Consider the following 15,076-nt stretch of genomic DNA (forward strand, 5'->3'; position numbering starts at 1 on the left):
CAGGCTTGCACCACAGCTAAAAAAAAGTCTGTTAGGTTAAGATTTTTTTTTTTTACATACCAACTAATTAAATAGCATACAGGTTTTCAACAGAGCTATAAAGTCTTTTTTGAGCAGGCTACACTGAGAATTTGAGCAGGCATTAAAGTGGTTGTAAACCCTTTACAACCACTTTAACCTACAGATAAGCCTAGATTAAGGCTTACCTGCAGGCGCTAGAAATATCTCCCAGACCAGGAGATATTAGCAAAATCCCCGTACGGCAATTTCTCCTGCGCATGCGCCAGAGTTAGAGTTAGAAAGGGCACACCGTTAAAGACGGCTCCCGCGTGCATGCCAGTCACAGAGCCGGAGTTTGCGGCCCCGGAAGGAAGAGGGGTGAAGAATGGACGTCCTCGCTACTAGCGAGAAAGACAGGGACATCGCGGGCTTCTCCTGCAGGTAAGTGTCACATAATGGACTACTATGCGATGAATAGCAGCCCATTATGCTTTACCCTTACCTGCAGGAGACGCCCGCGATGTCCCTGTCTTTCTCGCTAGTAGCGAGCGTCCATTCTTCACCCCTCTTCCTTTTATCTTCTAAGGAACAAAAAAATTGCCTTTTTCCCCCCCAACACTGCAACAATGGGAGTAGCATATAGGTTTGCACCACAGCTATAAAGAAACCTGTTTGGCCAGGCCACAGTTTTGAGAGATTGAGAGATCATTTAGGACCTGTAAACAATTAAACACAGGATGTACAAAGTATACAGCTTAGCAACTAAGAAACTGGTGTGGACAGTTCTCATTTTACACTAAAAAAAATTATATATCAATGTCTTTGTTTTGGACATTGAAGATGAAAACAGTATTCATTTTAGCATCTCAAACTTTTTTTTTGTCAAGGTCACAATTCATGAGGGAGAAAGTAACTGGATTGGAATATTTGCCCAAAATAGGTTTTCCTTTTTCATAGAGCGAGGAAGGAAAATGCTTCACATTTTATGCACAACTTTTTAAACCTTTTCAGAATGTCTGTTTGGGAGAGCGAGAGAACAAGCAGATTGCACCTTACAAATAATTTATTTCATTTTAAACAGGAACAGAGCATGCAGATTTTTTAGTAAATATATACACGTACAGCTTTCATCAAAAACATGTAAAAATTGAAAATATGAAAATATTGTAGGTAAATCTCTTTCATAAAATAAGGGCAATAGCCTTGCAGGCCTAAAAATACAACACAAAGGCTAGGAATAAAACGTACTGGAGAAAAAGCACACATCCTGGGGCTACACAAACATTTTGTTACCACAGATGATACATAAGTGCAAAACTGCCCAGAAGCAGTTATAATCAGGGATAATAGGCCTAACTGGATTATGTCTAACTTTTATTTTATCTTTGGGTTTTGGGGATTGTGGTGAATTGGTGTGATATAATGCGAGGTGGTTTAGGTGAAAATTGTTCTTGTAAGTGACTCAGTAGCCTCCTGTGAGCAGGAAAAGGAAACTCCAAGACCAGTAGAGCCTCTATAACTATATTACACCTCTATCATCCTCCACCATAATATAATAAAACATCACTTTACATTTCAATGTAGATTTTTATATCAGCATTATATGATAAAGCCGAGATGACATAAGACAAGCCAGGAAGAGTTCCAGCTAATGTTCAGCTATTATCATAAAAGGAGATTGGGCAGACTCATTCCTGATCAGGTTTTCTGCCAGAGATTTCCCAGAATTCTGTCCTGTATGAAGGAGATGTATATTTCCTGGACTGAAAACTGCCGACATTGATAAACAGGAAAATTACTAATAAAATAACCGTCACAATTATTATCAAAAAAACAAATAAAATACTTGTGCTATGCATCAGATTATGTGTAAAACAACTGCTGTCCACCAAGTGCTAAACCACCTCTAATTATAAATCTAAAAATATTACAGCACTTGTAGATCACAATATATGCATCAGTGCAGAGCAGACCAAAAACAAGATCAAATACGCTACAAAAATCTCATAAAGTGCTCGGTGCTCCAAGATTCTAAAAAGTGCTGAAGTTCTTCCTGTCAACATGCCGTGCCGCACTCCCCTCTCGTATCCCCACTGACCAGATAAAAGGGACCCTCAGCTTTGCAGTCTGGGTGTCAAACATGCTTGAATCGGATATTGGGAATACCAGGTCTCTTGGCGTTCTTGGTAGGGTCTCCAAAATGTAACTCTATGGAATGGCAAGACTCAGCAAAACAAAAAAAAAAAATGGTACTCAGAGAAGTACTGAAAAATGTATTCAATTGTGCAATCACATGACTAAAACGTATACAAAATTAGATAAAAAACAAGCATGGGACAATCAGGAGGCTCTTCCAGGTTAGTTGCGGTTCAGTGTGCGTTCCACAGAGGCCGGAAGTGATATGGTTGGTCGTGGAACCGGAAATACGCCAATGGCTTCCACCCTCTATGGAACACACCTGAGCCACAACAAAACCGGAAGAGCCTCATGATGGTCCCATGCTTGTTTTTATCTGGAATTTGGTAAGGTATTCATGTGATTGTGCAATGAAATACATGTTACAGTACTTCACCATGAGTACCATTTTGTTTTGCCGAGCCTGGTGGAGATCCTAGCCATTTTGGAGACCCTACCATGAAACGCCAAGAGACCCGGTATTCCCAACATCAGATACAAGCATGTTTGACCACCAGACTGCAAAGCTGAGGGTCCATTTTCTATGGTCAGTGAGCATACGAGAGGGGAGTGTGGCACATGGCACAGCATATATTTGGCTTTAATACTGTCTCAGTCTTTGACCCAGGAACAAGTACTGTATACAGATTAGGAATCCTATGTATGGCCTGCTTATTCTGGATCAGAGGCTTAAATTGGTAATAAACCCCAAACTAGAAATGATATGTATTGGAGCTTGCCAATCCTTGGATGTGGTGGTTGCATTCATTTTCTATTTTGTTTCTTTTATTTTCCTCTGGTGATCCTGCCAGAAACACACTTCCTGTCTTAGGGTGACTCCTATATCTATGGAGGGGCAGTGGAGAGACCCCATTGGACAGCAGCATTGTCTTGAGAGAAGGGTGTTAGATGGACTAGTATATTTAGATGGACTTTACATAAGCGACTAACAAATTAAAGCTGAACTCCAGATAACACTTTATAAGCCATTATAGTAACATTTTGTTTCCTTTTTTTTTACCCCTTTTAATGTTTTACATATATGAATAAAAGCTGGATTGTAAGTACCCCTGTCATTGGTAAATGGTTTGTCTCAACTCTCTAACTGCCACTTTTGCTAGACAGATTGGTCTGTTAAAGCGAGTTGAGAAATAACAGCAGAATCAACAGGTTAAAAAACAAAGTTAGTTAAAAATAAAGATTGCTGTGTTCATGTCAGAGACAGAGTGCATCATATCTGTCATTTTTTTTATATGCCTTTAGTCCCACTTTAATGTTCTTACATTAGACAAAGCCAGGTAACTAGCATTTTCTTCCTGCAATGGAAGCCCTCATACTCCTCCCAGGTGTTGTCACCTCCTCCAAATCAATGGTTTATCAATGAACCAATCCCACCACCCAAACTTGTGATCACACCAGACTCTGGGTGGAGTTCTCACATATCTTCATACAACTTCTCCATACACCTATCCCAGCATGGAGGGGCTCAGTGAAGGTGGTGGTGAAGGTGTGGAGGTGTCGGATCGGGTCACACAGATCATAAAAGGAGATCCGCCCGGCCTCATAATCCAGATATATCCTGACTCTGTGACTGGAGAGATTGGAAGGAAAAGGGATTACATCGCTGTCATGTATCACCCCATAGTTACTAAACCTGTACAAACCCCAGGATTTGTTATTCTTTCCAATCCCAGATCCCTCTCCTCTCCTCTCTATACTGGGGTAACACATCCCGACTATCCATTCATCTGACCCCCCGACATCCACTTCCCAGTAATGTCTCCCTGAGGAGAAACTCTGACTGCTGATCACGTGAGGCCAGTACTGAAATCTCTCTGATGTTTCTGGATGGTTCTGTTCTCGGTCTGATTTGAATACAGTTTTCCTGTCATCTGATATCTGTAGAGTATTATTAGCGGTGTTTACATCGAGTAATATGTCTGCAGTTCCCTGCATATAGAAATATACATTTACCCCTCTTATTATATCAGAGAACGTGTGCAATGTGTGCGATATCCCAACCACATCCAGACCCCCTCCATCATGGAGGAGTTCCTCATGTCTCTCTCTGTCCTCATTATCTCCATCCTCAGTATCACACAAGTCACCTGTGTCTGATTCCTGTAAGACAGTCAGTGGATCCGTCACGTTACACAGCTCCTCAATGTGACGCAACTTCCTGGACAGCTCCTCCTCCTTTATTTCCAGCTCCCTGATGACATCCTCCATGGAGATGGAGATCCGCTCTGCCTGCCCGGAGATCTCCTTCAGGACTCTCTTCTCCAGGTCTTCCAGACGTCTCCTGAGATCTCTAAACAGGGCAGTGACTCTCTCGGTGTCACCAGATGCTTTTTCTTCTACTTTCCTCCTGTGGTCCTGCAGACTCTGGACTCTTTCCTCCGTCTCCTCTCTCTTTGCCAAAAGTTTCTGCAGAACATACCCAAGTGCCTGCTTCTTCTTCTCAGAAGCCTCAGCCAACATCTCCACCTGGTGTCCTCGATGTTCTCCAGCCAATCTGCAGGACATACAGATACAAGTATCATCTTTGGTGCAAAAATACTTCAAAACTTCCTTATGGACGGAGCATTTCCTGCTCTCCATGGACAAGGTGGGGTCACATAAGACGTGTTCTGGGGACTTTTTGTGGACTCTCAGGTGTTTATCACACAGAGAAACCTCACAGTGTAGACAGGATCTAACAGCAGGTACAGGAGAGTCCACACAGTAAGTACAGAAGACCCCGGAATCCTCCTGATCTGGCAGAGGAGACAGGAAATTCTCTGCTATGTTACGTAGTGTTATGTTCCTGTACAGTTCGGGCCGATCCAAAAACTTCTCTCTGCATTCAGGACAGGAATATCCTCCAGACCCCTCCTGTGTATCCAGCACACCATCAATACAGACCCGGCAGAAGTTGTGACCACATCTCAGGGTTACAGGATCCGTATAAATGTTCAGACAGACGGAACATTCCAGCTCAACTCTCAGATCAGACGCCATCGCTGACAGCAGAAGAGAAATGAAAGTCTCTAAAATTATCAGGTGTTTTGTTTTATGGACCTTTGAAAATTCCTGAAAAAATAAATAAATAAAAGGTTTAAACTCATGGTTGGCTGTTCTTACAGGACATAAAACAACAAACATTACATCTCTTTCTATAGTAAGGCATCTGTTAATCACACTTTGTCCTCCATGTTTTATGGGCTCATCACTGTACTATGCAGCTGTCTGGTCAGTTTAGGGGAACCAGTCCCTTGGCCATTCAGAACAATCCTCGCTTCCCCCCTCCCCATTATTATATTGTAATAACAAGTTCATCTTTATTACAGACTATTTGTGTTACAACATTTTAATCTGCTTCAATTGATACTAAAAGTCATTTTTTTTCTTTAAAACATGTTATACTTACCTGCTCCGTGCAGTGGTTTTGCGCAGAGTAGCCCAGATCCTCTTCTCTGAACCCTCGCTGGCACTCATGGCCCCTCCCTCCTGCTAGGTGCCCCCACAGCAAGCAGCTTGTTATGGGGGCACCCAAGCCGGGCTGCTGCTCTATGTGTCTATTCAGAGATGGAGCCGTGGTTCAGCCCTGCCCCTCTCTCCCCTTATTGGCTCACTGAATTTTAGCGACAGCAGCGGCATCCAATTGCGCCGCACTGCCATCTCAGCCAATGAGAAGGTAGAGTCCCAGGCAGTCAAGACACTCCTGCAACATAGCTGGATTGCGATTGGCTCAGGTAAGCATTGGGGGGGGGGGCTGCTTCACACAGCTTTTTTTTTTGTGTCTTAATGCATAGAATGCACCTTCTGCCTTTACAACCACTTAAACCTTTTAGACGCTTGGGTGTGGTGCAATAAATTCAACAATTCACAAAAAGTATAATAAAAGACATTTACTTAGCTTGTGTTGCCCTCTTCTGGGGGGGTTGTGGTGCTAAACCTGTAGGTAACTAGAAGGACCAGACCCTTCACCAAGTGGAAGAGCGGGTTTGATAATAAAGTTAGCAGTGTCTCCACCCAGCATAATTAAGTTAAAAGAAACACATCAGCGTGAAAGCATTACAAAAATGATAAATAGTACATCATCCAAAAATATAACATCGGCAAATGAGCCCAACAGAAGCCCTGGTGTACATACTGTATTTGCGGGTATAGACAGTTAAAGATACCTCCAGGTGACAGCTACAACAAAGTCCATTTGCAGGGGCTTCTAGGGAAAAATTATAGGCATTGTATCCATTACGAAAAGTTAAAATCAATGGAAAGAAGAAGCTAATTAGCACAACTAACAAGAGTCTGTTTTCCAAAGACATGGACTTGAATTCAAAAAAACATTACTCCAAGGCTCCAAGACACACACCTACCAAAGAGTAGTGCTCCCTTAACCACTTCCAGCCCATGACATCCTGGACTTTGAGTGGTGATATCTGAATGATGGATGCAGCTACAGGCATCATCCAGATATTATCTTTTTTTGCTTGATCATTTTTACAGGCAGCGGGAGTCGACATTTCCCCCCTCCCGCCGCCCTCCGGTGCTTCTCTGGGCTGGTGCGTGCAATCGGCGTCCCGTAGAATGAATCGGTCGCCGACGGAAGTTGATCATAGAGATTTCTGGTGATGGTCCCAGTCTTCTATGACCCTCGGAGGCATGGGTGCAATGTTAAGACATCACGTCCGGGCCGGTGGATTTAAAAACATTACCCGGGACTCGGCTGGAAAAGCTGAAATAGTTAATTTTCTATTATCTCAACCTTGGAGGAGAGATCTGGGGTCTTATAGATCTCTAAATATAAAAAGAAAATTATTATTATCTATCCCTGCTCCTGAGGAGCCAACGTAATTTTTTTTTTCAAATTTATGTTGTCTGAGCTGTAGTTTGACTCAGACTAATTATTCCAAAGTTCTGGTTTCTGTATCAGTTCAGCTGGATTGCGCTAATTTCCATTTGACTATGAGTGTCGCTGTCACCACCGGTAAGTGTAGAAATGCAACAGGCTGGATGCATTGGATGCCACCTTGCTCGGAAATAGCCCAGTGGGAGTGGTTCGCCCGCTGTGCATTCTGGGTGCGGCCATTTAAGGTACCGACGCCATTTTTGTGGGTCTTTTTCTGTGGTTTGCTATCCAGACCTCATGGCTCTCTTGGCCTGGGGTGTGTGCGTTGCATGATCCTGCACCTCAGGGCTGGCTAGCCCAAGGCTTCGCAACTGAAATGGTAGGCCCAGAAGTCTTGGGGCCTACTGATCCAGGGGTGGTCCTGTGCTGTTTCACCTGCGGGGAGAAATCAAGTGACTGAAGCATCCAGGAGAGGACTGAGCATCAAGGCTGGTATCTCTGGAGGAGCCAGGAAACTCAGTTGGAGGACGCAACCCGGATCACCAACCATACAGTATCGCTAGGTCAGCTGAAGGAAACTGGTACTGTGTGACAGTTCTTTAATATTACAAGAAATTTCCATTTAAAAATCAACATCAAGTCTGTGGCAGAGACTTTGTTTGAGCATCTCACCGGCTGCTAGGTCAGTGAGAGAGGCCTATCAGATGATTGCTGGATCCAATCTGTGGAAGCTGTTTGTCCTCCGGATCAGGAAAATAACTCTAACCCACATTTACCAGGCACCTGAACTCCCTTTAACCCTCCAACCCTCTATTGAAAGGCTTTGTTTATTCCAAATAAATCTTGAAAAAGGACTAAGTGTCGGAACTAACATTCTTTGGGTTTACTTTCCAATGGGACCCTGAAGCAGAGAGGCGAGGCAACGGTAAGCCCAATGAAAAACAGCAGCTCCTTCGGGGGTCAGTGCATATAATATAATACACACACACACACTTAAATGATTCAGAGATTATTACACAAAGAAACCAAGTAAATCCAAGATTCCGTATTTAAAATTATTTATTAAAAGGGAAAAAGCTGTTCAAACCTGCCTGGCCCTATGTGAAAAAGTAATTGCCCCCTCCCATGCAGAATCATGAGAGAACTGCAATTAATTTTTTGGAAAGCCGAGTTAAAAATATCACTTGCCACACCCAGGTCTGATTACTGCCAGACCTGTTGAATCAAGAAATCACATAAATAGAAGCTGTCTGTCAAAGTGAAGCACGTTAACCAATCACAAAAAGCCACAATCTTAAAAAAAAACAAATAAAACATTTTTTTTAACAAATTATAAAAACATGCATCGGTCTACTAAGGGTTTCAAAGCCATTTCTAAGGCTTTGGAAATCCAGTGAAACACAGGGAGAGCCATTATCCACAAATGGAGAGAAAATGGAACCTTCCCAGGAGTGGCCGGCCTACAAAAATGAATCCAAGGAGCATGACGACAACTCATCCAGGAGGTCATAAAAGAATCCATAACAAACATCTAAAAGAACTGCAGACCTCACTCAAGAACAGTGTTCACGATTCAACAATAAGGCTACTTTTCAGACTGGGGTGGGCAGGCGTCGCTTTACCATTGTTTTAGCGGCACTAGTCGGCCAAAAAAAAAAGTGTTAAACCCACCCGCAAAGCACCGCTGGTTTGCAGGCGCTGCCCCATTGTTTTCAATGTTGAGGGGCGCTTTTGGAGCGGTGTATACAAAAGATCCTGCTCGGAGACAGCACCGGACCACCTCCGAATCCTTTCCTTTGTTTCCCTGCCTCGGGCTAGCCAGCCCCGAGACATAAAGTCAGGTGGATCCGCACCCCAGGCCATAGCCTTCCTGGGGGCTGGTCAGGAGGACCATGGAGTCAGAACATACATCTGGACCGGAACCCCCGAACCACGTGACATCCGCATCTTAAGTACCCTCTCCCAGAAAGCACAGCAATTGTGACACTCCCACTGGGCTGGCTCTGAGAGAAAGTAACCTTAAAGCACCCAACCAGACTGTGGCTCCATGCCTGCCAGAAAAGACAGCGCCCCTTGTGGTCAGGATGAACACCCTATAGTTCAGTCAGACTGATGCTGAGGTCGAAATATGGAAGAATTATACCCAAACCAAACTGCAGTTCAGGTGTAACATTACATTTCAAAAACAGTGCGTGCTCTTCAGGAGCCGGCGCTACATAAACAATGGTAATCAGACCTTGGAACCATGTACAGTGACCTGAAAAAGTATTTGTTCCCCTTGACATTTTCCACATTTTGCAACTAAAAAAAAAGTAAAATGTATTTTATTGGGATATTATGTGATAGACCAACACAAAGTAGCACATAATTTGTATTCGGCCCCCCGAAGTCAATACTTTGTAGAACCACCTTTCGCTGCAATTACAACTGCAAATCCTTTTTGGGGATGTCTCTACCAGCTTTGCACATCTAGAGAGGACATTTGTTTGCCCAATCTTCTTTGCCAAATATCTCAAGCTCTGTAAGATTGGATGGAGAGCATCTGAAAAGCAATTTTAAAGTCTTGCCACAGATTCTCAATTGGATTTAGGTCTGGATTTTGATTAGGCCAGTCTAACGCATTAATATGCTTTGATCTAAACCATTCCATTGTAGCTCTGGTTGTATGTTTAGGGTTTTTTGTCCTGCTGGAAGGTGAACCTCCGCCCCAGTCGTAAGTCTTTTGCAGATTAACAGGGTTTTCTTGCCCTGTATTTGGCTCCACCCATCTTCCCTGTCCCTGCTGAAGAAAAGCATCCAACACAACATGATGCTGCCACCACCATGTTTCACGGTGGGGATGGTGTGCAGTATTCGTTTTCCACCACACAACGTCTTGTTTTAAGGCCGAAAGGTTACATTGTGGTCTCATCTGACTGGAGCCTCTTCTTCCACATGTTTGCTGTGCCCCCACATGACTTCTTGTAAACTGCAAAACTGGAATTCTTATGGCTTTCTTCTTGCCACTCTTCCATAAAGGCCATTTTTATGGGATGCACGACTTATAGTTGTCCTGTGAACTGTTCTCCCACCTGAGTTGTGGATCTCTGCAGCTCCTCCAGCGTTAATATGGGCCTCGACTGCTTCTTTGTTTAATGCTCTCCTTGCCCGGCCGGTCAGTTTAGGTGGACGGCCATGTATTGGTAAGTTTGCAGTAGTGCCATACTCTTTCCCATTTTGAACAGTGCCCCATAAGATGTTCAAAGCTTAGGATTTTTTTTTTTTTTTGTGTATAACCTAACCCTGCTTTAAACTTCTCCATAACTTTATACCTGACCTGTCTGGTGTGTTCCTTGGCCTTCATGATGCAGTTTGTTCACTAACAAACCTCTGGCGGCTTCACAGAGCAGCTGTATTTATACCAAGATTAAAAATTATACACAAGTGGACTCTATTTACTAATTAGGTGACTTCTGAAGGCAATAGGTTCCACTAAAATGTTAGTTAGGGGTATCAGAGTAAGGGGAGCTGAATAAAAATGCACGCCACCGTTTTCAGACATTTGTTATACAATTTTTTTTTTTTTTTTTTTTTTTTTTAATTTTCCTTCCACTTTACCATTATGGGCCACTTTGCGTGGGTCTATCACATAAAATACATTTACATTTTTGGTTCCAACATGACAAAATGTGAAAAACTTCAATTAGGTATGAATACTTTTTTCAAGGCACTGTATCAGCTTTTCTAATCTTAGTGTTGTGCCCATCTGTGCAAGCCACATTTGGAGGTGAAGAGACTTATTGAGGCCTGGTTCACACTGCTGCAGGGGGAGATCCGGATGTGATTCGCACCGCAAATCACATCCGACCTCCGTAGCATTGCGACTTCAGCCATACAGATAGTATGGCTGAATTCGCAGCGCTCCCGCAGCAAACTCGCACGGGACCCTTTTTTTGGTCCACAACAGAATCGGATCGCATGGGGGTTAACACCATGCGATCCGATTCCTGTGCGAGTCGGCAGATCGCACTTCGATATGCGGACGGATCTGGGGGTGTCATTAACATTTCATTGACACTCCCAGCCGTTCGCATAGGGCAGTGTGAACTGCCGGCGGGAGTAATGCGATGCGGGAAAACGCCGCGGATTCGCGGCGTTCCCGCATCGCAGCGGTGTGAACCCAGCCTAAATCAGACATGCAACACTTAAAATCACATGGGCCAAACAGGAAGGAGGAAAAATTCCTACATTCCACAGGCCGAACATGTGACGCCCCCAAAAAAAAAAAAAAAAAAAAAAAAAAAAAAAAAAAATCACATGGGCAAATAGATAGAGGGCCAAACAGGATGCATTCCATCTATCCATTGGCCCATGTGATTTTGGGCATCACATCATTGGCCTGTGGAGTGCAGGAATTCTTCCTGTTTGGCTGTCAATCTATTGGCCCATGTGATGTTGGGTGTCACATGTCTGGTAATGAGCATTCCGACCTGTGTGTATTTAACTGCTTGCTTGCATCAGCTGATCAAACCTTTGAAGAGAGCCTATTGGCTGAAATGCATAAGGTGGTCTGCTGATGCCATAGGCATGCTAGCGAACCGTAGTATTTTTGGATTTTTTTAAGAAGACAGCTGCATTTTGCATTGAATTTTTAATTAAATTGCTCATCCCTACATACTTCACCATGAGAGTTATTTTTATGGTGGTGACTCTTCCACCTATCAAGTTTTTTTTTAATGATCTGTGAAAACTCTGGGAGTCCTGGAAAGAGGAGGAGGAATCCTGATGTCCATCCTGTGGATGTGTGGTCTGCTCTGCATTGGAGGGATACCTTGATGCCTGGCCGTGCAGTTGGATCCTTCTGGTGGATTACCGGAGAAGGATTGAGCTCCCTGTGAGGCCTGAGTTAATCAACTTTCTGGTAAGGGCATTTGATATCAGCACGTTGGTGTGGTGTGCGCTCACACGCTGAAATCTGTGCAGGGGACCCTCCTTTTCCACTTGTCCTTTTGGGTTTCATAAATCCATTTAAACAGTGCATATAAACTTTCTACCTTCTACATGTTTGCTGTGTCCCCCCACATGGCTTCTTGCAATTGGAACTTCTTATGGCTTTTTTCAACAATGGCTTTCTTCTTGCCACTCTTCCATAAAGGGCAGATTTGTGGAGAGACGACTAATAGTTGTCCTGTGGACAGATTCTCCCCCCTGAGCTGTGGATCTCTGCAGCTCCTCCAGAGTTACCATGGACCTCTTGGCTGCTTCTCTGATGAATGCTCTCCTTGCCCGGCCTGTCAGTTTAGGTGGACGGCCATTTCTTGGTAGGTTTGCAGTTGTGCCATACTCTTGATTTTTTTTTTTGGATGATGAATTAAACAGTGCTCCATGAGATGTTGAAAGCTTGGGATTTTTTTTTCTCTTTTTATAACCTAACCCTGCTTTAAACTTCTCCACAACTTTATCCCTGGCTTGTCTGGTGTGTTCATTGGCCTTCATTATGCTATTTGTTCACTAATGCCCCGTTCACACAAGTGGATTTTGCATTGGAAAAATCCACTCAAGCTTGGCTTGTATACACATGGTCACACAAAAGTTCTCTAAACTTTCGACCACCAAGAACGCGGGGACGTACAACACTACGATGAGACAAGAAAATGAATTTCAATGCTTCCGAGCACGCATAGGAATTTTTTGCGTCAGAATTGCTACAGGATGATCAGAATTTCCAACCGAAAAATTGAGAACCTGCTCTCAACCTTTTGCTGGCTGGAATTTGGCCAGCAAAAGTCCGATGGAGCGTACACACGGTCACATTTTCCGATCCAAAAGCTCTCATCGGTCTTTTGCTGGCCGAATTTCCGATCGTGTGTACGTGGCATAAGGCTCTCTAACAAACCTCTGAGGGCTTCACAGAACAGCTGTATTTATACAGAGATTAAATTACACAGGTGGACTCTATTTACTAATTAGATGACTTCTGAACGCAATAGGTTCCACTAGATTTTAGTTGGGGGTATCAGAGTAAAGGGGGCTGAATACAAATTCACGCCACACTTTTCAGATATTTGTCAGAAAAAAAAAAAAAATGTAAAAAAAAAAAATTGGAAAACATTTATCATTTTCCTTCCACTTCACAATTATGTGCCACTTTGTTGGTCTATCATATAAAATACATTTACGTTTTTGGTTGCAACATGAAAAAAACTTGGAAAATTTCAAGGGATATGAATACTTTTTCAAGGCACTGTATACTGATGATCAATGGTTTAGGGCAAATAAAAAATTACTTATAAAGGTCACCCGCTGCTCCACGTTATGGGAACTATCCCTGAAAAATCACCTTTTAGATGGTACTTGACCCCAGATAGACTTTTGCAATTCAAGACCCACACAGGGGCAGACTGACCACTTATGGAGCCCCCCGGGCCATAGGAGAAGATTAAGGGAGCCCCCCGGGCCATAGGAGAAGATTATGGGAGCCCCCCCCGGGCCATAGGAGAAGATTATGGGAGCCCCCCCGGGCCATAGGAGAAGATTATGGGAGCCCCCCCGGGCCATAGGAGAAGATTATGGGAGCCCCCCCGGGCCATAGGAGAAGATTATGGGAGCCCCCTCGGGCCATAGGAGAAGATTATGGGAGCCCCCCCGGGCCATAGGAGAAGATTATGGGAGCCCCCTCGGGCCATAGGAGAAGATTATGGGAGCCCCCCCCAGGCCATAGGAGAAGATTATGGGAGCGCCCCCGGGCCATAGGAGAAGATTATGGGAGCGCCCCCGGGCCATAGGAGAAGATTATGGGAGCGCCCCCGGGCCATAGGAGAAGATTATGGGAGCGCCCCCGGGCCATAGGAGAAGATTATGGGAGCGCCCCCGGGCCATAGGAGAAGATTATGGGAGCGCCCCCGGGCCATAGGAGAAGATTATGGGAGCGCCCCCGGGCCATAGGAGAAGATTATGGGAGCGCCCCCGGGCCATAGGAGAAGATTATGGGAGCGCCCCCGGGCCATAGGAGAAGATTATGGGAGCGCCCCCGGGCCATAGGAGAAGATTATGGGAGCGCCCCCGGGCCATAGGAGAAGATTATGGGAGCGCCCCCGGGCCATAGGAGAAGATTATGGGAGCGCCCCCGGGCCATAGGAGAAGATTATGGGAGCGCCCCCGGGCCATAGGAGAAGATTATGGGAGCGCCCCCGGGCCATAGGAGAAGATTATGGGAGCGCCCCCGGGCCATAGGAGAAGATTATGGGAGCGCCCCCGGGCCATAGGAGAAGATTATGGGAGCGCCCCCGGGCCATAGGAGAAGATTATGGGAGCGCCCCCGGGCCATAGGAGAAGATTATGGGAGCGCCCCCGGGCCATAGGAGAAGAAGATTATGGGAGCCCCCCGGGCCATAGGAGAAGAAGATTATGGGAGCCCCCCGGGCCATAGGAGAAGAAGATTATGGGAGCCCCCCGGGCCATAGGAGAAGAAGATTATGGGAGCCCCCCGGGCCATAGGAGAAGAAGATTATGGGAGCCCCCCGGGCCATAGGAGAAGAAGATTATGGGAGCCCCCGGTCCATAGGAGAAGAAGATTATGGGAGCCCCCGGTCCATAGGAGAAGAAGATTATGGGAGCCCCCGGTCCATAGGAGAAGAAGATTATGGGAGCCCCCGGTCCATAGGAGAAGAAGATTATGGGAGCCCCCGGGCCATAGGAGAAGATTATGGGAGCCCCCCGGGCCATAGGAGAAGATTATGGGAGCCCCCCGGGCCATAGGAGAAGATTATGGGGCCATATGAGAAGATTATGGGGCCATATGAGAAGATTATGGGGCCATATGAGAAGATTATGGGGCCATATGAGAAGATTATGGGGCCATATGAGAAGATTATGGGGCCATATGAGAAGATTATGGGGCCATATGAGAAGATTATGGGGCCACACAGTATGTGCACACACACTGAAAAGGTACTGGAGAGGCGGAGCAGCTATAATCTTGGAATAAAAATAAAATAAAAAAACAGACTTTTACATACTGTCCCTGGTTTTATTGAGGCTGGCAACTCTGATGGGGCCCCTTAGTGGCATGGGGCCCTCGGGCAGTGC

At 44.9% G+C, this 15,076-nt stretch overlaps 1 protein-coding gene across 1 annotated transcript; it reads right to left on the reverse strand.

The window, feature by feature from the left end:
* Positions 1–3,233: 3,233 nt before the first annotated feature.
* Positions 3,234–5,228, reverse strand: LOC143962094 (E3 ubiquitin-protein ligase TRIM39-like). Its single transcript, XM_077471420.1, has one exon. The coding sequence runs from the start codon at positions 5,173–5,175 to the stop codon at positions 3,586–3,588; it is 1,590 nt and encodes a 529-aa protein (XP_077327546.1). The 5' UTR covers positions 5,176–5,228; the 3' UTR covers positions 3,234–3,585.
* Positions 5,229–15,076: the final 9,848 nt, after the last annotated feature.

The sequence above is a fragment of the Lithobates pipiens genome, unplaced genomic scaffold, assembly GCF_037356315.1.
Source record: "Lithobates pipiens isolate NorthernLeopardFrog02 unplaced genomic scaffold, aLitPip1_a1.2 Scaffold_8, whole genome shotgun sequence".
Taxonomy (NCBI): Eukaryota; Metazoa; Chordata; class Amphibia; order Anura; family Ranidae; genus Lithobates; species Lithobates pipiens.